The sequence below is a fragment of the Microcaecilia unicolor genome, chromosome 10 (assembly GCF_901765095.1).
Source record: "Microcaecilia unicolor chromosome 10, aMicUni1.1, whole genome shotgun sequence".
NCBI lineage: Eukaryota > Metazoa > Chordata > Amphibia > Gymnophiona > Siphonopidae > Microcaecilia > Microcaecilia unicolor.
The window spans coordinates 6,067,890-6,091,369 of NC_044040.1; the positions used below are offsets into that span (position 1 = coordinate 6,067,890).

The 23,480-nt window shown below is 43.5% G+C and overlaps 1 protein-coding gene across 1 annotated transcript in view; it reads left to right on the top strand.

The window, feature by feature from the left end:
• The window catches only part of LOC115478397 (phytanoyl-CoA dioxygenase, peroxisomal-like), a 49,052-nt gene that overhangs the window by 849 nt on the left and 24,723 nt on the right, over positions 1–23,480 (top strand). Inside the window, exons 2-4 of the mRNA XM_030215696.1 lie at positions 17,874–17,929; positions 21,230–21,340; positions 21,448–21,616. Coding sequence (XP_030071556.1) covers positions 17,874–17,929; positions 21,230–21,340; positions 21,448–21,616 — 336 coding nt within the window. The remainder of the gene's footprint in view (positions 1–17,873; positions 17,930–21,229; positions 21,341–21,447; positions 21,617–23,480) is intronic.

The window sequence follows — 23,480 nt, forward strand, 5'->3', positions numbered from 1 at the left end:
TATTCCATGTACTAGATGCTACTTTCTCATTCTTTTCTTTTTACTGCTTCAAGTAGCACCTCTGTCAATTACAGAAGCTCTCTGGAGACAATTTTTTTATACACTGCATTGAGTGTTGTTCTTGTTTGAATTTTTGTTTCAGTATTTTTTTTAACATGCACTTCCTGCTCAAGTTCTTTTACAGCATTGGCACGTTTTTTTTTATTAAACCCCAGTTTTAGCCTGTTCTCAAGTTTTAGTTTCATATTTTAGTGTTGTGGCCACCCCCTCTCTATGGTATTTAAAGACTTTTATGGGTAGAAGCTTTTACTGACTATCAACTGCATGCTATTGGTGCAAAGAAGTTTTGGGGAGTGAGTGCAGCTATCTGTGCTCTCTATGTTTAAAGTTAAAAAAATATATATTCTTGGGTTCTTATTTTGTTTTTGTCTCTTAAGAGGCTGCTCTTATTGTATGCTTTCTCTTTTTAGTCTTTACCATCTAGGTGACATCTTATTTGTATACTGAGTATGTATTACCTTTTATTTCAAACCAAAAATTGGGGAGCAAACCACAGAAATTCCACCACGAGGGCAAGTTTATTAAAAATAAAATGCAAAAAAACTAAAACATTGACTGACTGGTTTCAACATATTGCTGATTTGATAGTATTGACTCATGAAGCAGCCATGGTTTACGCTGAAACACAGGATTGTGTTAAGTAATTTTAGTTTTTGTTTCTTTTTTGCATTTTTTAATAAACTTACCCTTGTATTACAATTTCCAATTTTTCATTTTTTTTCTGTGACTTTTTGGGGTATCTTCTGCTTTTACCTTTTATTTCACCTCATTTAGGGCCCTGTTTCCTAAGCAGCGTTATAGGTGCGTTAACATTTTTAATGCACGTTAACCATGTACACACGTTAACTGTGTACGTGCCTATAATATTCCTATAGGTGCCTGTATGAATAGCGCCTGCGCTAATTGTAGGCGCTTTAAAAATGTTAACGTGCCTTGGTAAACAGGGCCCATAATTCTTATGTAACTTTTTTTATTAGGATTTATTTACCGCCTTTTTGAAGGAATTCACTCAAAGCAGTGCACAGTAAAAATAAATCAAACATGAGCAATAGACAATTATAGCAGTAAAAATATTCAAATAACAATACAAAGTATGGCATAGTAAGGGGCAAAGGGAAATGGGACTTGATATACCGCCTTGTGCCAGAGTCACAAGGAGCTGTAGTGGGAATTGAACTCAGTTCCCCAGGATGAAAGTCCACTGCACTATTAGGCCACTCCTCGGGATTCCGGAATCTTGCTATTCATTGGGGTTCTAAATGGAATGTTGCTACTCTTTGAGATTGTGCATGGAATCTTGTTAATGGGACTTGACTTTCTGAGGTTTTTGCAACTACATTCAAAGAGGTTTACATATATTCAGGTACTTATTTTGTACCTGGGGCAATGGAGGGTTAAGTGACTTGCCCAGAGTCACAAGGAGCTGCAGTGGGAATCGAACTCAGTTCCCCAGGATCAAAGTCCACTGCACTAACCACTAGGCTACTCCTCCACTCCTTCCACCAATAAGAGCCAACCTCATCAGTGATGTCACAATGGCTTGATTGCCCGATACTTGGCTCACTTCTGATATTGTGATGTCATAAGGGAAAGGGAAATGGGACTTGATATACCGCCTTTCTGAGGTTTTTGCAACTACACTCAAAGCGGTTTACATATATTCAGGTACTTATTTTGTACCAGGGGCAACGGAGGGTTAAGTGACTTGCCCAGAGTCACAAGGAGCTGCAGTGGGAATTGAACTCAGTTCCCCAGGATCAAAATCCACTGCACTAACCACTAGGCTACTCCTCCACTAGCAACATTGCATGTAGAATCTCAAATAGTAGCAACCACTAAGCTACTCTTCCACTCCTTGGGATTCCGGAATCTTGCTATTCATTGGGGTTCTAAATGGAATGTTGCTACTCTTTGAGATTGTGCCTGGAATCTTGTTAATGGGACTTGATATACCGCCTTTCTGAGGTTTTTGCAACTACATTCAAAGCAGTTTACATATATTCAGGTACTTATTCAGGGGCAATGGAGGGTTAAGTGACTTGCCCAGAGTCACAAGGAGCTGCAGTGGGAATCGAACTCAGTTCCCCAGGATCAAAGTCCACTGCACTAACCACTAGGCTAGTAGACTACTTACAATGCCAACACAATACATAATAGAACATTTTAATTGACAGTGTAGGGTATAAGCAACGATGGAACATATAGGGGGTTGTTTACTAAAGGTTAGCTTGACCCCACCGGAATACAATGGGCCCAGCTTCAGATAACTGGAGCTAAGCTTTAGTAAACAACCCCCATAGATAGGTAAGAGTAAGAGGAGTTAGAAAGTAAGGTGACTAATTTAAAGAAAGTTGCATATGAGGTGAGAGAGATGGTTAAAAATTATCTCAGCTAGGGTAGGAGCCAGTAAACATGTCCTGCTGCAGTATGTGCAGCCCACGTCACTCCTTGTGTGTGAGACTAACAAGTTAACTTCTTCTTTGCATTCTAATATTAGTGCTCCCAGCTTTTATATGTAGCATTATTAGTCTGTGGTGGTATTTATTTATTTAAGTGATGCTTGTTTTGGTTTTTTTTTAATATGTTTAGTTTTTATAATTTGATACTAGCACTGGTTTTGTGTGTTTGATACCAGTTGTAATAGCCCCTGACGCAGCCCCAGAAGGGGAGAGACATGGCCATGTCGGGCTACTCTTTAGTTTGTTAGGAATAAATATTTCTGTGAAGATCGGTTCTTTTGATCTGTTCTTTTTTTTTTTTTTCCATCCCCAACACTAGGAGTAGCCTAGTGGTTAGTGCAGTGGACTTTGATCCTGGTGAACTGGGTTCAATTCCCACTGCAGCTCCTTGTGACTCTGGGCAAGTCACTTAACCCTCCATTGCCCCAGGTACAAATAAGTACCTGAATATATGTAAATCGCTTTGAATGTAGTTGCAAAAAACACAGAGAGGCAGTAGATCAAGTCCCATTAACAAGATTCCATGCACAATCTCAAAGAGTTGCAACATTCCATTTAGAACCCCAATGAATAGCAAGATTCCGGAATCCCAAGGAGTGGAGGAGTGGCCTAATAGTTAGTGCAGAGGACTTTGATCCTGGGGAACTGGGTTCAATTCCCACTGCAGCTCCTTGTGACTCTGGGCAAGTCACTTAACCCGCCATTGCCCCTGGTACAAAATAAGTACCTGAATATATGTAAGCCGCTTTGAATGTAGTTGCAAAAACCACAGAAAGGTGGTATGTCAAGTCCCAGTTCCCTTTCTAGCCTGGCAGAATGGGTAATTGTATTGTGCTTGGCAACCCAGTCGTTTTGAAATGTTGGTACTATGAAAGGGAGTTTTATGATTGCCTTGCAGGGGTGTTATGGGGAAGGGGGGTAGTGAGGTTGGAGAGCGGTGCTTGAGGTGGACGATGGATGAGAGAGTGTTCATGCAGGGGAGTGTGAGAGGTATGGGATGGATGATGGGGAGAGGTTTACTTGAAGGGACTGAAGAAGTGTCTGAGGTGCGGGATAAGTGAGGAAAGAGGATTGTTTAGTGTGGCTGGTAGGGGTCTGTGTGGAGTGAGATTGATGACAGCGGTTGTTAATGTAGGGGCTGCTGTAAGGTGTAAGATGAATGAGAGGGGTTATTCTGGGTATCTGTGGTGGTGTCTGTGAATGGGATGGATTTAGAGGTGAACGCCAGCAGTGTACTCAACACCTTCATGCCTTCATCGATCATAGGCAAAGAAATCTTTTCAATTACAGTCTGTGATAAGGTACAGTTTTAAAAAAAAAGTTTTGTTTTACTTAAAGCAACTGAAGTGTGCGTCAAGACAACAGAACACTATCCAGGTCCAATGATGGCCATCGTTTCATCAGTCTGCCTCAGGAACTACAGGAGTGTTTCACAAAAAAAGTGAAAAACATTTCTATCATATATCAAAATTAAAAATAAAGATAATCACACATCAAACAGCTTACAAGCAAAAGGTGCTATTCATTTCAGACTGACAAAGATGGCGGCTGACATTATATAAAACGCCCTTAATTGAAATCATCCAATCACCCTTTTAGTTCCACCTTTCTTCATTAGCCAATCAGGAGCGAGGAGTCTTTGCGATAAACTACTACAAACATATATTTTTATATTTTGAAACTGCTCCGTGCATTTTAGAAATGCAAATTTGCTCTTGGAAAAAAAAAACAAAGTATTCCCAGAAAACAAATTGTTTTCCTCCAGAAATTCTGAACAGAAATGGAAAAATTTGACCCTTCTATTTAACCCTTGCGGTTCTATTAACTGTAATTGATGGGTCCATTTCTGTTCCCATTGAATTAATTTTACGTTTACAATCCCCATCTCAAACTAAAGGGGGGGAGGGGCACATGCTCCATGACAACAGCAGTGCAAGGCAAATTTCATGTCCATGCAGTTAGGGGAGCTACCTTGCAAAATTGCTGAGATGGAAGAAGCCAGTGGCTTGCAAATCAGAAGGAAAAATCTCAGCAATCTCGTCCAGTCACCAGATCTCAGCGGGGGCTGACTCAGCGACGTGATCCCTTTCGGTCTAGGGTAGAATTCGACTGCTTCATGACGATTTTGTTTGTGGATAAGAATAGGGATTCCGGTTCAAAACTTACTATGGAGATCAAGTTATTATTATTTATTGCATTTGTATCCCACATTTTCCCACTCTTTGCAGGCTCAATGTGGCTTACAATACATCGTGGATAGTGGAAATAAGAAGAGAATAGACATTTGGTGTTACAGAAGGATTTGTTAAGGTAATTTGGTCCTGTTTTCTTCAGCATCACTTACTGCATAAGTTAAAACCAACGTTCTCATTGTATGATATTCAGGGTGTTCTGCAACGTATAGTTCTGTCAGAACTGGACTATTTTATATCTTGACTTATCTGAGGCCAGGATGAGGGTTTTGCAGATCGTTCAGAATGTAGCAGCAAAACTTGTTTACAGGTGTTTCAAAGTTTGTTCATGTATCACCAACTCTGAAATGTTGTCATTGGCTGCCAGTGCAATATAGAGTTCAGTACAAGGTGTTATCTGTTGTACACCAAGTTCTGCATTTATGTGCACCTTTGTACCCGAAGGAGACGATGTGTGTTTACCAGCCAGCAAGAGTATTGAGATCAGAGGCCGCTATGCGCAGGAGTTCAGATGTGGAACGCACTTGCAACGCACTAGTACATAAATGTATCTGACCTGGAATTCAAGAAGCTGCAGGAGAATAAGCTTTTTGTGGAAGATTTTTTTTGTAAGGATGGCTGTGTTTAGGCTGGGACGGAAGGAGTAGCTCTGATAGATTTCTAAATTGTAGGGTATTTGTGCTGTTTGTGATTTTATGGTTTTAGGGGTCCTTTTAGAAAGGCGTGCTGAAAAATGGCCTGCGGTAGTGTAGGTGCGGGTTTTGGGCATGGGCAGAATCATTTTTCAGCACGCCTATTAAAAAAAAAAGGCCCTTTTTTTTTTTTGCCAAAAATGGACGTGCGGTAAAATCAAAATTGCCGCGCATCCATTTTGGGTCTGCGACCTTACCGCTAGCCATAGACCTAGCGGTAAAGAATTTGGGCAGTAATGACCTATGCACAACAGAAAATAAAAAAATATTTTCCAGACGTGTGCCAAAATTGAAATTACCGCAAGAGTCACGCGGTAACCGGGCAGTAACTCCAATTTGGTTCGCGCGTAGGCACCTACGTGGCTTAGTAAAAGGGGTCCTAAGTTTGTGTATGTTGACTTGGAAATCGCTTAGGTTGTAGGCGGTGTATATATTTCAAAAATAATAATAATAAGTAAATCAAGATGGTGTCTGCTTACCTCTCCCATCGCATATGCTCTGGTGGATTCTCCTCCAGTATCAGTTGGTGTACCTCAGGGTTCTTTCTTGGGACCTCTTCTTTTCTCCATCTATATGGACATTGCTGCCTGGATGTCTCGCTGTCTGAAAGTAAACACGGCCAAGACTGTGCTTCTTATCTTTCCCTCCCTAAACACACCTCTCCTCTTCCCCCATTCTCTGTCTCTGGATAACACTCTCATCCTCCCTGTCTCATCAGCTCGTAACCTTGGGGTCATCTTCGACTCCTCTCTTTCTTTCTCTGCACATATCGAACAGACTACTAAAATCTGTCATTTCTTTCTCTATAATATCACCAAGATTCGTTCTTTCCTTCCTTCCTTTTCGTTTGCTTGTAAGTTGTTTGAAGTGTGATTCTTTTTTATTTTCACGTTTTTGTACAGCTCAGTTCTGTGGTTCCTGAGGCAGATTTTCAAAATATTGGCCACCGTTGGACCTGATAGTGCTCTGTTGCTGTGACATAGACTTTGGTCAAGTTACTTTACGGAAAACAAAAATGTTTTTGAAAAGTTGCACCTTGTTATCACAGATTGTAATTGAAAAGGAGGGTTTATTTTGCCTGTGATCGATATATGCATGGAGGTTTTGAGTGCACTTGGTGTTCTGAGGCTTTTCCTACTCCCTTTGATTTATTTGTGACATTTATTGTGAAGTGCAAAAACAATAAAAAAAATACAAATTTCTCACCATTTTGAACAGTATGGTAGAGGCGTTTGTGACGTGGGTTGGATGAGGTTTATGTGCGAGGCAGAGGAGATAGGCAGGGTGTCTGTAAGTAGGATGGAGGTGGGGATATCTGTGAGGTGTGAGGATGGATGAGAGTGTTTATGGACATGGAGTGAGGGCCTATGTGGGGTGTCGCTGAATAGGATAGAGATGGGAGTATATGTGGAGGTAGAGATACCAGTGTAGATATTGGGGAAGCTTAGTACATCAAATACAGATCTTCCTGACATAAAAGAGACCAGTATGATGCTTAGGAGTGGCTGAAAGGGTAAGGGCAGAAAGATTAGCATTCAAAAATATACAAGGAACCTCCGATAGAGGAACACAGGAAAGAATATCTGGGAAAGCTAAAACAGGAGGGAAAGTAGTCAGGATAGCAAAAGCATGAGTGGAAGAAAGACAGACAGACAGTCAACAGGTAAACTAAAATGACAAGACTTCTCAGGTATCAAACATATAAATGGCAAGTGACCGACTCACCTGCAAATGCCCAGTAGAGACTTCCCTCTCTTGTCCTGCCCTCGCATCAGGGCGGAACAGAGAGGGAAACGGAGTCGGACTGTCTGACGCTGCCGCCTGGAACCTGGAAATGAACATCGCGGGCACCCCCCTCCGTATCGGGCCCCCTGCACTGACCTGACAGCGCCTCTCACCTCCGTGTGGAAGCGCTGCAGGCAGCAGCAGAGCGATCTGCTGCTGCCTGCAGCGCTTTCACACGGAGGTGAGAGGCGCTGTCAGGTCAGTGCAGGGGGCCCGGCCGGCACAAAGGGGGGAGGGAGCGGCGGCGAGGAGGGTAGCTGGAAATCTCGCCCATTTTAACGGGCTTAACGGCTAGTATTAGAAAAAAGGAAGAAGTCCAGAGGTAGGACTGTAAGAATCGGGAGAAAAAGAGGGCGGGCGTGTGAAAGGAGAAATGCAAAACAAATTTTTGTTCACCATTCACTGAAGAAAATCTGGGAGAAGGACCACTTGGCAGAAACAGATATGGGTAGTAAGATGGATGCTGTATCCTTTATAGAAAAGGTTTGTGTGGAACTATTGAATCTACAAGTGGGAAAGTTCTGGCAGCTCCGCTGGTGAATCTGTTCCGTCAGTCTTTGGAGACAGGTGCAATTGTAGAAATCTGGGCAAATGTTACTCTTCAACAGTGGCGGGGGGGGGGGGGGGGGGGAGGAGAGGGGCCGGTAACTTCATGCTGATTAGTTTACCCCAATATATTTCAGAAGTAGGAGACAGGGGAGTATCATCAGCGCAGCAATTTGTCACGTCGGAGTTCTTAAACCATGAGCAGATTGTGAGGAGTTGCGGGAGGATCTTGCAGCTGAAACGTAACATAAACAAGCACAAAGTGATACATCTAAGGAAAACTAATCCCCGATTCTGGTACATGATGTTCTGTTCTCTATTCAGAGTTAGCCCTGGAAAAGGGATCATGGAGTCCTCGTGAAAAGAAATTAGCAGTGTGACTGGCCAAAAAGCTAATAGAATGTTAGGAATCAGGAGTTAGAAAACAAAAATGGGGAATGTAAAAATGCCTCTCTTGATCTATGATTATACCACATCTCAAAAACAAAAAAAGATAGTGGAATGGCTTCTTTATGAGTTAAGGTTAAACTAGTGCTCTTCAGCTTGGAGAAGAAATGATTTGCGAGAGGATTAGAACATAAGAACATAAACATTGCCATACTGGGACAGACCAAAGGTCTATCAAGCACAGTATCATGTTGCCAACAGTGGCCAGTCCAGGTCACAAGTACCTAGAAAGATCCCAGAACAGCAAAACGGATTTGATGCTGTTTATCCTAGAATATGCAGTGGATTTTCCCAAGTCCATTTTAATAATGGCTTATGGACTTTTCTTTTAGGAAATTATCCAAACCTTTTTTAAACCCTGCTAAGCTAACTGCTTTTACCACATTCTCTGGCAACAAATTCCAGAGTTTAATAACTCGTTGAGTGAAGAATATTTTCTGCTATTCGTTTTAAATTTACTACTTAGTAGCTTCTTTGCATGCCCTCTAGTCCTAGTATTTAATAAACAAGCAATTCACATCTATCTGTTCCACTCCACTCATTATTTTATAGACCTCTATCATATCTCCCTTCAGCCGCCTTTTCTCCAAGCTGAAGAGCCCTAGCCGCTTTAGCCTTTCCTCATAGGGAAGTCGTCCTATCCCCTTTATCAGTTTCGTCTCCCTTCTGTACCTTTTCTAATTCCACTATATCTTTTTTTGAGATGCAGTGACCAGAATTGCACACAGTATTCGAAATGCGGTTACATCATGGAGCGATACAAAGACTTTATAACATTCTCTGTTTTGTTTTCCATTCCTTTCGAATAATTCCTAACATTCTATTTGCTTTCTTAGCTGCTGCTGCATATTGAGCAGAGGGTTTCAACGTATCATCAGTGATGACACTAGATTATGGTAGAGATTTACAAAATAAATTTATTTTATTTATTGTAAAACATTCAGAACTGCATTCCCAGAACCACAACAGGTTGGCTGAAATCTGTGTTCAGGATATAAATAATGTGCATAAAACAGATGTAGCTAAACAGTACGCAGAACACAAACATGATATCAGAAAATAAAAGTAAAATAACAATGACCAAAAGTACCCACCAGAAAAGTATGTTCTCATCCCACAACCCCTTAAATCTGGCAACGGATCCCCAACCCCAGCCTAATTACCATCCCAAAAGATTATTTTTTACTACATTCCTATTTGAGTACAGACCCATCATCCTGATCTAGGGGTCCTTTCACAAAAGCATGTAAGGCTCTACGCGTGTCAAATCAGCATTTCCGTCTGGCTACTGTGTGCCCTGGGCGGTAATTCTGAACTTGGCGCGCGTCAAAAACACACTGTAGAAAATCTATTTTCTACTGCGTGGCGCTTACCCAGCAGTAAACAGCAGTGGGCGTGTGCTGCATGCTTCCCGCCCGGGTAGCGCGTGAGACCTTATCGCTAATTCAGTGGATCTTGGGCCAAAAATGGATGCGTGCTGGTTTTTATTTTGCCGCACGTCCATTTTCTGGCCCCTTTTCCAGGACACGGCAAAAACTAGCCCGTTTTGTTGCGGCTTAGTAAAAGGGACTCCCCTAGTGCCACAGAGTAGATTATAGCATTGAAAAATGGAACCTTCACTTTCCTCCTGAAAGACAGATGTTAGGGAATGGTTATGGTTATTCTATCAAGTGGAAACACACTTAACTGTAACAAAAATGGTTTTGTTCATAATGCATTGAATTTTAACATACATTTCTCACGCAAATAGAGATAGGAATGGTTTCTTAGCATTACGTTCATTTGTTGGAAATGTATGTTTTCATGTACGTTGTACTGCATCAGTCAGTCTGTTTACACTACGTTTAATCCACTGTTGACACATTATTCACGTTGACAAATATTGCATAAACTCATCTGGTTCCACAACCTACACTGCAGTACTTTTCTTTAAGGATTTGAACACATCATCACTTATCTAAGCAGATCATAAATTTGATATCTAATTCCACGCTTTCTCACTCGTTATCCAATGTGTCTCATTCACGTCACAATTTCTGAGTCTTGTTTTTTTCATTGCCATTTCTAGTTCCTATTGCACTTGTCTTTTTAAAGACAAATACTGTTAGCATGAATTTTCTACGTAGCATTCTGTAGTAATTTGGCTTGTTTGGTTTTCTCAGTGATGGAGGGAATATTTGTGAGGGGGAGGGGAGACAGAGTTTTTTTAATTTTTTTTATCCTTGTTCTGTATTGGTTGTGATTTATTGATTATTAAGAGACCATTCCTGTGTTTCTCGAATGTGTATTATATATAACTAGTAAAAAAGGCCCGTTTCTGACACAAATGAAACGGGCGCTAGCAAGGTTTTCCTCGGAGTGTGTATGTTTGGGAGAGTGTATGTGAGAGTGACTGTGTGAGAGTCAGAGTGAAAGTGTAAGTGTGTGTGTGTGAGAGAGAGAGTGAGTCTGGGTGTGAGTGTGTTTGTGAGAGTGTGTGCAAGTGTGTATGTGAGACACAGTGTGAGAGAGAGTGTGTGTGTGTGTGCGAGAGAGTGTGTGTGAGATACAGATTCTCTGTGAGAGTGAGTGTATGAGACCAAGCGAGTGTGTGAGTGACTGTGTGGCACATAGAGAGTGAATGTGATACAGTGAGACAGAGTGTGTGAGAGTGAGAGTCAGAAAGACATTGTATATGAGAGAGAGAGTGTGAGCCTTGCCCTCCCAATCCATGCCCATCTGTCCCCTGCCCCCTCAATTCATCCTTTTCCAGCAATTCCCCTCTCTCCCTGAGCCCTGCCCTCCCAATCCATGCCCATCCATGCTCCTCTGTCACCTGCCCCCTCCATTCATCCCTATCCAGCAATTCCCCTCTCTCCCTGAGCCCTGCCCTCCCAATCCATGCCCATCCATGCTCCTGTCACCTGCCCCCTCCATTCATCCCTATCCAGCAATTCCCCTCTCTCCCTGAGCCCTGCCCTCCCAATCCATGCCCATCTATGCTCCTATGTCCCCTGCCCCCTCCATTCATCCTTTTCCAGCAATTCCCCTCTCTCCCTGAGCCCTGCCATCCAATCCATGCCCATCCATGCTCCTCTGTCCCCTGCCCCCTCCATTCATCCTTTTCCAGCAAGTCCCCTCTCTCCCTTCCATGACCCCCCCTCGCATCCATGCTCCTCTCTCTCCCATGCCCCCCCTTCGCATCCATGCTGTCGTTTCTCCCCTGCCCTCCCGCTCCCATTGTTCAGCTTTACTGCCCACCCTCTTCTCTCCCCCCAACATCCCTTTTTTTTTTTTCTTTTTAAATTTACCTCGGTGGCGGTTCTGGCAGCGCAGCGTCAGGGAAGGAGGCGGCGCTCCCGACGTCTAGCCTTCCCTTCGCTGTGTTCCGCCTTCTTCTGACGTCATTCTGTAATGGCCCAAGTTTGAAATATTTTTGAATCATGGCGTACTCTTAAAATTGAGTGAAGAAAGATAAAGTGAAGATTGAAGTATATAAGCACACGAGAGGTTGTTTTTTTATGCCAGTGATAACATTTTAACCAGTGAATGGCGGCCGCAGGAAAAAATTTGCAGTTTGGCTCATTGAGGCTTTTTCCTGTCATTATGCAATTTTTTTTTTTTTACTTATTGTAATCTTGTAGTGCTAATATTACAAGGTGAGCGTATTTATATGTTGACTTTGTAAGTTTGTAGAATACCTGGCTGAGGAAAGCTTAAAAATGGATAAAGCCTGTAGACAGGTTTATGCCGGAATATTAGGGGATCTCTGAGAGGTTGTGATGGATCCACCGAAGAACCCATTCAGTTGATCTTTGGATACAGTGTGGTTGTGTTGGACTGGAGAGGAGCAACATGTAGACCTTGGAGGAAAGGAGAAACAGGGGTGACATGATACAGACGTTCAAATATTTGAAAGGTATTAATCTGCAAACAAACTTTTTCCAGAGACGGGAAGGTGGTAGAACTAGAGGACATGAAATGAGGATGAAGTGGGGGCAGACTCAGGAGTAATGTCAGGAAGTATTTTTTCACAAGGGAGCCGGTTGAAATTGTGTATCTGGATTTTCAGAAAGCGTTTGACAAAGTACCTCATGAAAGACTCCAGAGGAAATTGGAGAGTCATGAGATAGGAGGTCGTGTCCTATTGTGGCTTAAAAACTGGTTAAAAGATAGAAAACAGAGAGTAGGGTTAAATGGTCAGTATTCTCAATGGAGAAGGGTAGTTAGTGGGGTTCCCCAGGGCTCTGTGCTGGGGCCACTGCTTTTTAACATATTTATAAATGACCTAGAGATGGGAGTAACTAGTGAGGTCATTAAATTTGCTGATGACACAAAGTTATTCAAAGTCATTAAATCGCAGGAGGATTGTGAAAAATTACAACAGGACTTTACGAGACTGGGAGACTGGGTGTCTAAATGGCAGATGACGTTTAATGTGAGCAAGTGCAAAGTGATGCATGTGGGAAAGAAGAACCCGAATTATAGCTACGTCATGCAAGGTTCCAGGTTAGAAGTCACAGACCAAGAAAGGGATCTAGGTGTCACCGTCGATAATACGTTGAAACCTTCTGCTCAGTGTGCAGAATAGAATGTTGGGTATTATTAGGAAAGGTATGGAAAACAGGTGTGAGGATGTTATAATGCCGTTGTATCGCTCCATGGTGCGACCGCACCTCGAATATTGTGTTCAATTCTGGTCGCCGCATCTCAAAAAAGATATAGTGAAGGGCGACGAAAATGATAAAGGGGATGGGACGACTTCCCTATGAGGAAAGGCTAAAGCAGCTAGGGCTCTTCAGCTTGGAGAAAAGGCGGCTGAGGGGAGATATGATAGAGGTCTATAAAATAATGAGTGGTGTTGAACGGGTACATGTAAAGCGTCTGATCACGCTTTCCAAAAATACTAGGACTAGGGGGCAAACGATGAAGCTACAATGTAATATATTTAAAACGAATCAGAGAAAATCTTTCTTCACTCAACGTGTAATTAAACTCTGGAATTCATTGACAGAGAATGTGGTAAAGGCGGTTAACTTAGCGGAGTTTAAAAAAAGGTTTGGACGGCTTCCTAAAGGAAAAGTCCATAAACCGTTATTAAATGGACTTGGGGAAAATCCACTATTTCTGGGATAAGCAGTATAAAATGTTTTGTACATTTTTGGGATCTTGCTGGGTATTTGTGACCTGGATTGGCCACTGTTGGAAACAGGATGCTGATGGGCCTTTGGTCTTTCCCAATATGGCAATACTTATGTACTTATGGAATGCCCTCCCGCGGGAGGTGGTGGAGATGAAAACAGTAATGGAATTGAAACATGCGTGGGATAAACACAAAGGAAACCTGTTTAGTAGGAATGGATCTACGGAATCTTAGCGGAGATTGGGTGGTGACACTGGTAATTGGAGAGTAAAACCAATGCTGGGCAGACTTCTACAGTCTGCGCCCTGATCGTGGCTGAATAGATAAGGATGGGCTGGAGTGTAAATTTTAAGGGGCTTCAACGTTAGCTTCAGAACTTTTAGTAGAAGAACAGTAACTGTACAGCGCTGCGTAACCCTAGTAGCGCTCTAGAAATGTTAAGTAGTACTGGGCAGACTTCTACGGTCTGTGCCCTGAGAATGACAAGGACAAATCAAACTCGGGTATACATATAAATTATCACATACCATGTAAAATGAGTTTATCTTGTTGGGCAGGCTGGATGGACCGTACAGGTCTTTATCTGCCGTCATTTACTATGTTACAAATATCTGTCTTTATAGAGTGGTAATAGGGAGGGTTGTGGAAATTTCTCACTTGTGTAAAGGTTAATGGGGGAAAATATAGTGAAGTATTTTGAAATAGGATCCTGCAATACGAGCTGGCAGCTGGGTTATGTTCTTAGTGTGAACAGAAATACTCAGACAGAATGAATGAGCTGCCTGGTCTTTTTCTGCTTAAACTACGTCTTGGAACCGCATAGTTGTGTTCAATAAGATTATTCTTGTTAGAATCAATTGTTTCCCTGGGAAAGGGCCAGCTTCTATATCCTCAGTATAGCAGAGCCAAAGCTTGTGTGAGTGTATCTGACACAGGAAAAACCAGAGGTGATATTTTACACTAAGTTATCTGACTGGGTGGAGTAGGCAAAGGGAGGGGGATGGCCCAAGGTCCTAAGCATTTGGAAACTAGGTTCTCCCTGGACAGATTTCTCTTGCAGCCACACAAGTGAAGTGACTCCCCCATGACGTCACGGACCCGGACCTATACCAAAGCTTAAAGCTTTAATTTAAATGTAACATAGTACGCCTGCGTGGCCCAAGGTCCTAAGCATTTGGAAACTAGGATTTCATGCAGAGAAGTGCAGAGTCAGGCATTTTGGGCACAGAAAGCCAAGGGAGCAGCAGTGCTTTATTGGAGGGTGTGGTACAGATATGGTGATATCTGATAACATCAAAGTTGTAATCACAGAGGAGAGCTCTGTTGCAAATTGTCATTTTAAAAGGACATAAATAGAACTAATCATTTTCAGGAGTTTTTAACCTGGGATTCTGCTCTTAGCCACACAGGCTTCCTTCTGTTGCTGGCAGCTCTGGGCCTTGCAGTCATTAAATCTGGAAAATTTCCAACAGTTCCCAATCCAGGTCACAAGTATCTAGCAAGATTCCAAAAGTCATGCATTCTTGCTGCTTATCCCAGGAATAAACAGTGGATTTTCCCCATAGCCACCCTAATAATGGTTAATGGTCTTTTATTTTAGGAGTTTGTCCAGTCCCTTTTTTAAAACCTTGCTACACTAACCACTTTTACCGCATCCTCTGGCAGTGAATTCCAGAGCTTAATCTCGCATTGTGTGAAGAAATAATCTCTCCAATTAGTTCTAAACATACTACTTAGTCTTAGTACTTTCTGAAAGACTGAATGAGCAATTCAGATCTACCCATTCCACTCATAGTTTGGAGTGGAGGAGTGGCCTAGTGGTTAGGGTGGTAGACTTTGGTTCTGGGGATCTGAGGAACTGAGTTCGATTCCCAGCACAGGCAGCTCCTTGTGATTCTGGGCAAGTCACTTAACCCTCCATTGCCTGCCGCACAAATGTAACAAAAAATAAAATCTCTATCATGTCTCCTTTCAGCCATTGTTTTTCCAAGCCTTTCCTCATAGGCTCCATTCCTTTCTTAATAATACCTAACGTTTTATTTGCTTTCTTACCCACTGCCGCAAACTAAGTGGAGGATTTCAGTTTATCATCAACTATGACACCTAAATTCTTTTCCTGGGCAACTCCCTAATCATGTACAGTAGCTATATAGTTTGGTTTGTCCTTCCCTCAGTGCATCGCTTTGCACTGGCTCACATTAAAATTTTAGAGAGCCATGCAATATAGGTAACAAAACTTGCGTTGGAATCCTCCTGTGGCTCAATTTTTCAATCACTTTCCCATCAAGTGCACTAACTCAATATGTAAACTTACAAATCTCAAATATAATGCCCCAAACAATCATCAGAACACAAACTGTATAACACGTAAATTGTGAGCTCACTAGGGCAAAATACCTGCATAGAATACGTATAAACTGCTTTGGTTGTACTAAATCATCTGCTGTTACATAGTAACATAGTAGATGACGGCAGAAAAAGACTTGCATGGTCCATCCAGTCTGCCCAACAAGATAACTCATATGTGCAACTTTTTGTGTATACCCTACTTTGATTTGTACCTGTGCTCTTCAGGGCACAGACCGTAAAAGTCTGCCCAGCACTATCCCCGCCTCCCAACCACCAGCCCCGCCTCCCACCATCGGCTCTGGCACAGACTGTATAAGTCTGCCCAGCACTATCCCCGCCTCCCAACCACCAGCCCCACCTCCCAACCACTGGCTCTGGCACAGACCGTATAAGTCTGCCCAGCACTATCCCCGCCTCCCAACCACCAGCCCCACCTCCCAACCACTGGCTCTGGCACAGACCGTATAAGTCTGCCCAGCACTATCCCCGCCTCCCAACCACCAGCCCCTCCTCCCACCACCGGCTCTGGCACTGTTTGGATACCTAGTCGCATAAAGTCCTCTTGCAGTTTCTTACAGTCCCCTTGTGATTTAAGAACTTTGAATAACTTACCCCCCTGTTTAATGTCGGCATTAGCACCCAGCAGCCGCTATCGTCACTTAGTAAACAGGGGGTTTAGTTTCATCAGCGAATTGCATTTCTGATTTGTTTGTAGGCTAGAGGCTGGTTACAAAATGTGGTTAATTAAATAAATTTTCCCATGTTTAAAAGAAGGGCTTTGGAGGGCATGGTAAATAAAATAAGCCCAGTTCATACTGTTTTATATTTTTCACCCAAAGAATTTTTAGATCCAGCGTATAGGTAATACATAAAGCAAGGTATAGACATTACAAACTGAACCTGGGGGGGGGGGGGGTTGGTTGCCCACTGGGCCACCAGGGACTGTTTGGGAAATGTTATGGGGAGTTGGGGGGGGGGGCTGGAGGTCCGCCAGATCTCCAGCCCTCCCTGAACCTAGGGGGGGAGACCGGAGGTCCGCCAGATCTCCATCCCCCATTGCTCGGGGCAGGGGTAGTTGGGGCCTGGTGGTCCCATGGACCTCCAGCCCCTGTGTTTGACAGGTTTGGGCTTTTGACAGCCCAGACCTGTCAAAACAAGTGCGGGAGGATTGTGCTGAGCGCATGCTCAGACGCACTTCTGCCCCATGATCAGAGATAATTGCGTGCTTAAATTTGCATGCAATTATCTCTGATCATAGGTCTAATAACGCCCCGCGCTGTTCCAGCGCTAGTTTAGACGCTGTTTTGAACAGCGCGGGCCTTTTGATCATCTGCTTGTTAGCGTCTCTGAACCCCTTTGCCTGCAGAGATACCAAGCCCCGCCAGTCAAATAAACGGACTGCCACTGCTCCTCGCCGCTTGTTTCTGGCTCTGAGGAGCATGCCAAGACGTCTTGAGCATACCTGGCATGCTGCTCAGAGTCAGAAAGGAGCAGCGGGGGAGTGGCGGTAGGGCTCAGCATCCTTGCCAGCAAAGGTATGCTTAGTGTGCCTGCATGTGGGGGGGGGGGGGGGGGGAGGAGGAGAGAGAGGAATATTTTGCCCCCTAGTCCACCTTGGGGCATCCCCAAATTGAAGGGCTGGCTATGCCCGGAGAGAGAGCCTGTTAAAAATTTCCCAGCACACCACTGGCATAATGCCAAACTTTTGCCTCCCGTTGCAGTAACTAAACAATTTTGAAAAATGGCAGTACAGAGGGTTCAGCAACTCCTCCAGCCTCTTGTTAAAGGGGGGTCAGGGTTGACTATACTAACAGGGATTTAGTTTTAGTGTGGGGTACACTAAAGTACCAGGGATTTTTGGATAATGTTGGGAGAGGTGTATCTCTGGGGAGGGGGGTCCCTTTTGGTGTCAGGGCTGGGGATTGGGGCATAGGGAGCCAGCTTCTGGTATTGCAGGAGTCTACTAGAATACCAGGGATTTTGGTGGGGGACAAGACAATACGTACTGTACCTGAATGTAACTTGCCTTCAGCTGCAATTGAAAGTGGTGCTAAATACCGAGATATTAAGCACTGGCCACTATTTGAATATCATTACTCAATATGTGGGTATTTTGGAGGGACAGCTTTAGTTTATAAGAGTGACGTTGGGAGGAGGGAGAGGGGTACGGGTACGAACGTGATAATTTATTGCGTGCCCTTTTCCTTAATGTGTGTCCCAGACGGCTGTATCTACTTCAGCACAGATTTACGCAGCCAACCCTCCTGACAAGTTCTGGTAAGCCTTAGATTAACTTGTTTTTATGCTATCGAAGATCACAATTCTTTGATTCTGCCTGCAGTATGTGTGTGTCATCTGTGAAATATTTCCTTATATCATCTTTCTGAGTTATAGGTAATGTACAGGCTTCGTTAAAGTAGGCAGATGCTTTCGGTGAATGATTTGCGTTCTCTGCAGATAAGCAGGGGATGCAGGTACTCGGTGATGTTGATGGAGCCTGTGTGCTGAAGCTGTTCTTCAGTTCAGAGGAGTTTTTTTTTTGTATTTCTTGGAGCCTGTGCTAAGGTGAGACCTTCCTCATAGTCGTCATCATCTGCAGAAGTGATAACAGTTCTCCTCCATTATTCTCAGAAATCCATGCCTCTGCTAAGACCAGAACTTGCCACAGTGCCCTCTATGGCTTCTCCAGACAACTCTCACAGAGCTCTGATTCAGCTCCTGAAGCTGTAGCCTGAAGCGTGGCTATACTACATGATGCACATCCCCTCACAGCCAATCCTAAATGAAGAACAACCAAGTCCTTCATCCTCAGTATCGCCTCCACAGTCACAATGGACAGAACCATATGAACCGTATGCTTCTCCAAATGACCTCGATTCCCAGTCATTCAAAGCGTTCCATCACTGGAGCTCATACCAGTAGGGACACCTTTATCCAGTGTGGAGGATTCAGAGCTTTTGGCAGGCAAACAGATGAGGGAAGAAGCAACAGACGAATGTTTCTATGGGCTGTACACTTACAGTGGTGGATGTGCTGGCCAAACCTCACAGGAGGCTTCTTATTCCAAATACTTTAATCCCAAATGACTCTAACAATGGATGCTTCCACACTACTACTACTACTACTTAACATTTCTAAAGCGCTACTAGGGTTACGCAGTGCTGTACAATTTAACATAAAAGGACAGGCCCTGCTCAAAGAGCTTACAATCTAAAAGACAAGTGAACAGTCAGTCCGAAAGGGGCAGTCAAATTGGGGCAGTCTGGATATCCTGAAGGTAAGAGTTAGGTGCCAAAGGCAGCATTGAAGAGGTGGGCTTTAAGCAGAGATTTGAAGATGGGCAGGGAGGGGGCTTGACGTAAGGGCTCAGGAAGGTTGTTCCAGGCATAGGGTGAGGCGAGACAGAATGGGCGGAGCCTGGAGTTGGCAGTGGTGGAGAAGGGTGCTTTTCATGCTTCCACACATGGCTGGGGAACTCACCTTCTACATCTGAGCACCCAAAGGGTTATGTAGTCAAAAGGAGAAAGTGCTCTACATCAATGTTTTTGAACTCGGAGAAGTATTTAGTTCAGTCCAAGCCTTTCTTGTCTTGGCTTTGAGGAAAAATAGTGCTAGTCAGAATGGACAAGTGGGTGGCAATGTTCTATATCAAAAAACATTGGGGCTGTGTCAGGAAGCAGTGAAGATTTGGCAGGTAACATCCTCTGCAGGTCCCTTAAGTCGAAAACTGGATCCTCCCAGTTGGTCCTTGCGTCTACTAATAGTGAAGCATCTTTTCGAATGATGGGGAAACCAAGAAATAGACCTTTTTTGCATTTGCACAAAGTGCAGAATGCCCACTCTTGCTCCATTCAAATTCCCACAGATTAGCTCACAAAGTTTTTGTAGTTTCAATGAGCCACGGTCTTTTGTATGCTTTGCCCACCATTCCCTCTAATTCCAAGAGTATTAGCTCAAGTCATTCTCATTGTCCTGCAGTAGCCAAGGCAGATTTGGCTTCCTCTGCTATTTGCACTATCAACACATCGCCCTGTTCATCTCAGCTACCACCTGCCACTTTTAAATCAACAACCAGGTCACTTCCAACCTGAGAAGCCTATCTCCTCACTGCTTGGAGGTTGAGTGGTGCTTAATTGACCATCTCTCTTTTGCAGAAGGGGTAAAGAGGGTTTTTATTAGCCTCAAGAAGATTTTAAATGGCTCCATTTCTTCAAATGGGTGAAGGCTCTTCATATTCAATTTCACAAAGCTTGTCCACTGTTGCAGCCTTCTGCCATCAAAGGAAACTCCATTTCCATACAGCCGCTGGTATCGGGATTCATGAGCGGTCTCATGAACGGGAAGCCACCTCTAAAAACACCTACTCTGGCATTGGACGTCAATATCATTCTTACTGGACTTACGGAAAGCCCTTGAACCACTGGGTGAAGCCTTGCTTAAACACCTCACACGGAAAACAATTTTCCTTGTAGCCATAACTACGGCAAGAAAGACCAACAAGCTGCAAGCTTTACTCCACTACCCTCTGTATACTCACTTCTCCCACAACAGAGTTGTTCTGTGGACTCATCCCCCGCCCCGCCCCCCCCCCCCCCCCCCCCACAAGCCAGGCCCTCATGCGTCATAATCAAAGGTCTATTTCCATTCCCTGGACTACAGATGAACACTTGTATTACTTACAGGCAACCGAAGATTTGATAAAAGCATCACAGCTTTTCATGACTTTAGTTGTTTCTCATGATCTTACAGCTACATTTGATTTTATGGATCATGATATTCCGATATCCTGGTTGTCAGATATTGGTATCTCCAGGATGGCGCTTGCCTTGTTCTCTTTTCTCTCTCACCAAACTTTCATGGTTGTGCTGCTCTCCTGTACTTCCCTTCCACATTCTTTGATCTGTGGCTTAGCCCAAGGTTCAGTTTTCAATATTTACCTCAGTCCCTTAGACTCTCTTATTCAGAGCTTCTCCATTAACCTTTATCTTTATCTCGATCACATTCTGTTGGTCTCCTACAAGTAGGAGCCAACTTTTCAAAATTATCGGGGGTGCTAAGCCCAATGGAAATAACCCCTCCCTGGACACATACAAGGAATTTTCTCAATATTGGGGGTGCTCAACACCCACAATCCTTACAACCCGGACCTTATGCCACTACAGTCCTGTCTCGACTCTCTCGGCTTGGCTTCACAGTAATAGTGTGCCCTCTTCTTAAAGAGTGTAGATTATATGTACACAATGCACCCTCTGTTTTCCCTAGGGTACACGTGTAGCTTATCATTAAGGAGTGCGTGCTATTAACAACATTCATTGGCAACAGGGGGGGGGGGGGATTCCAAATTTTCTGGCTGCCCATCCCTGAAAAATAGCAGGAAGAAAACTGCTCTCGAGTTGGTGCACATTATTTCATAGTGTGGTCAGATGTTCCAAAAATCTTTGGGGTTATTTTACTAAAGCTTAATGCACGCTAAATGCTGTATCTCCTATTTTATACCTATGGGTCACGTGGTCCTTAGTACATGCTAAGCTTTACTTACATGATCCTGTTATGACTTGCATTCTCATTCTCTTCCAGCTATACATTGGATAATGATGTCCTGTCTCCTGAGCAGAGGCTGTTCTACGAAGAGAATGGCTTTCTCCTCGTTAAAAACCTGGTTTCACATGAAGATCTGGATCGTTTTAGGTACAGTCACTTCATATCATTGCAGTGATTTTAATAACGAAAGCTGTGTTTGACAAAGTCTCTAGCAGTTCAGCATCAACAAATCCCAATTACTGTTGTATCTACAGAAAGGAGTTTGAAAGGCTGTGTAAGAAAGAAGTCAAAGTGCCTGGTCTGGTAATCGCGAAAGATATAACCGTTGTTAAGTCAGAGTATGTTGCAGAGGAATCAGCGGTCAACAAAATCCAGGATTTTATGGACGATGAAGAGTTGTTCAGATACTGTCGCTTGCCTCAGGTACGAAAACCGATACTTTGCCCATAGTGACCAATGGGAAAATCCACTGCATATTCTAGGATAAGTACATAAGTGATGCCACACTGGGAAAAGACCAAGGGTCCATCGAGCCCAGCATCCTGTCCATGACAGAGGCCAATCCAGGCCAAGGGCACCTGGCAAGCTTCCCAAACGTACAAACATTCTATACATGTTATTCCTGGAATTGTGAATTTTTCCCAAGTCCATTTAGTAGTGGTTTATGGACTTGTCCTTTAGGAAACCGTCTAACCCCTTTTTAAACTCTGCTAAGCTAACCGCCTTCACCACGTTCTTCAGCGTTGGGTGAAGAAACATTTTCTCCGATTTGTTTTAAATTTACTACACTGTAGTTTCATCGCATGCCCCCTAGTCCTAGTATTTTTGGAAAGCGTGAACAGATGCTTCACATCCACCTGTTCCACTCCACTCATTATTTTATATACCTCTATCATGTCTCCCCTCAGCCGTCTCTTCTCCAAGCTGAAAAGCCCTAGCTTCCTTAGTCTTTCTTCATAGGGAAGTCGTCCCATCCATGCTATCATTTTAGTCGCCCTTCGCTGCACCTTTTCCAATTCTATTATATCTTGAGATGCGGCGACCAGAATTGAACACAATACTCAAGGTGCGGTCGCACCATGGAGCGCTATAACAGCATTATAACATCCTCACACCTGTTTTCTATACCTTTCCTAATAATACCCAACATTCTATTCGCATTCCTAGCTGCAGCAGCACACTGAGCAGAAGCTTTCAGTGTATTATCGACGACGACACCCAGATCCCTTTCTTGGTCCGTAACTCCTAACGTGGATCCTTGCATGACGTAGCTATAATTCGGGTTCTTTTTTCCCACATGCATCACCTTGCACTTGCTCACATTAAACGTCATCTGCCATTTAGCCGCCCAGTCTCCCAGCATAAAATCTGTTTTGCTGTTCAGGGATCTTGCCAGGTACTTGTAACCTGGATCGATCACTTTTGGAAACAGGCTACTGGGCTTGATGGACCTTCGGTCTGTCCCAGTATGGCAATGCTTATGATCTTACACTCCTAACCGCAATTAATGAGGACGGCGGGGTCAGCAGTGCATGTAGTCGGATCCTGGTGGATATCTGCACACAAAGCGTGAGAGCTTCCAGGGAGGAGAACAACATCCCACAGTGCAAAAATGAATTCCAGCTAGAAGTAGAAACTGCTTAGGTCTCCTGGGTCTGGTATGATGGAGTGTCCAGGGAACTTTGTTTCAAAATCCAGGCCACCTGCTAGCATATTTGACAATTGTTTAAAGTTCAAATTTTCTCTCTTTTAATTCTTTTTTGTGTGTATGTGTGCGTTTGATGCTTTTTGTGATGATTTATCTGAGCAAGGGTTGCATGTGACTGAACTGTTTGTGTAGCTCATTTTGTGAATAATTTTTCCATTTGAATTCATTATTTTTTCTGTTGGGTGTTCTCTAATCACTGTAACAAGGATCAGGGAAAGACCTATCTGTGCTCTTTTTAAAAATCAGGTTAATGTGCTGCTCTAGTAGCCAAACGGTTCCTAGTGAAACTTTTGCCAGGACGTTTTGAGACTACATAGGGGTCCCTTATTCAGAAAAGCAGCATCTGATGAAGGGAATTATCTCTTGAAAGATCTAGACTTTTTTTTTAAATAATTTTCCTTTTGGGTGAAGTAAGAGACATCACAACATGCGATATCCATCGGTCACCATCAGGTCAACAAAAGAACAAATAGGACAGGACAGTATGTAGAAATTCGGACACTTGTGGGCTCGATATTCAACTGCCAGCGATCAGCGATTTGCTGTCTGCCTCTAGCGTTAATCCGTAAAAGTCAATGC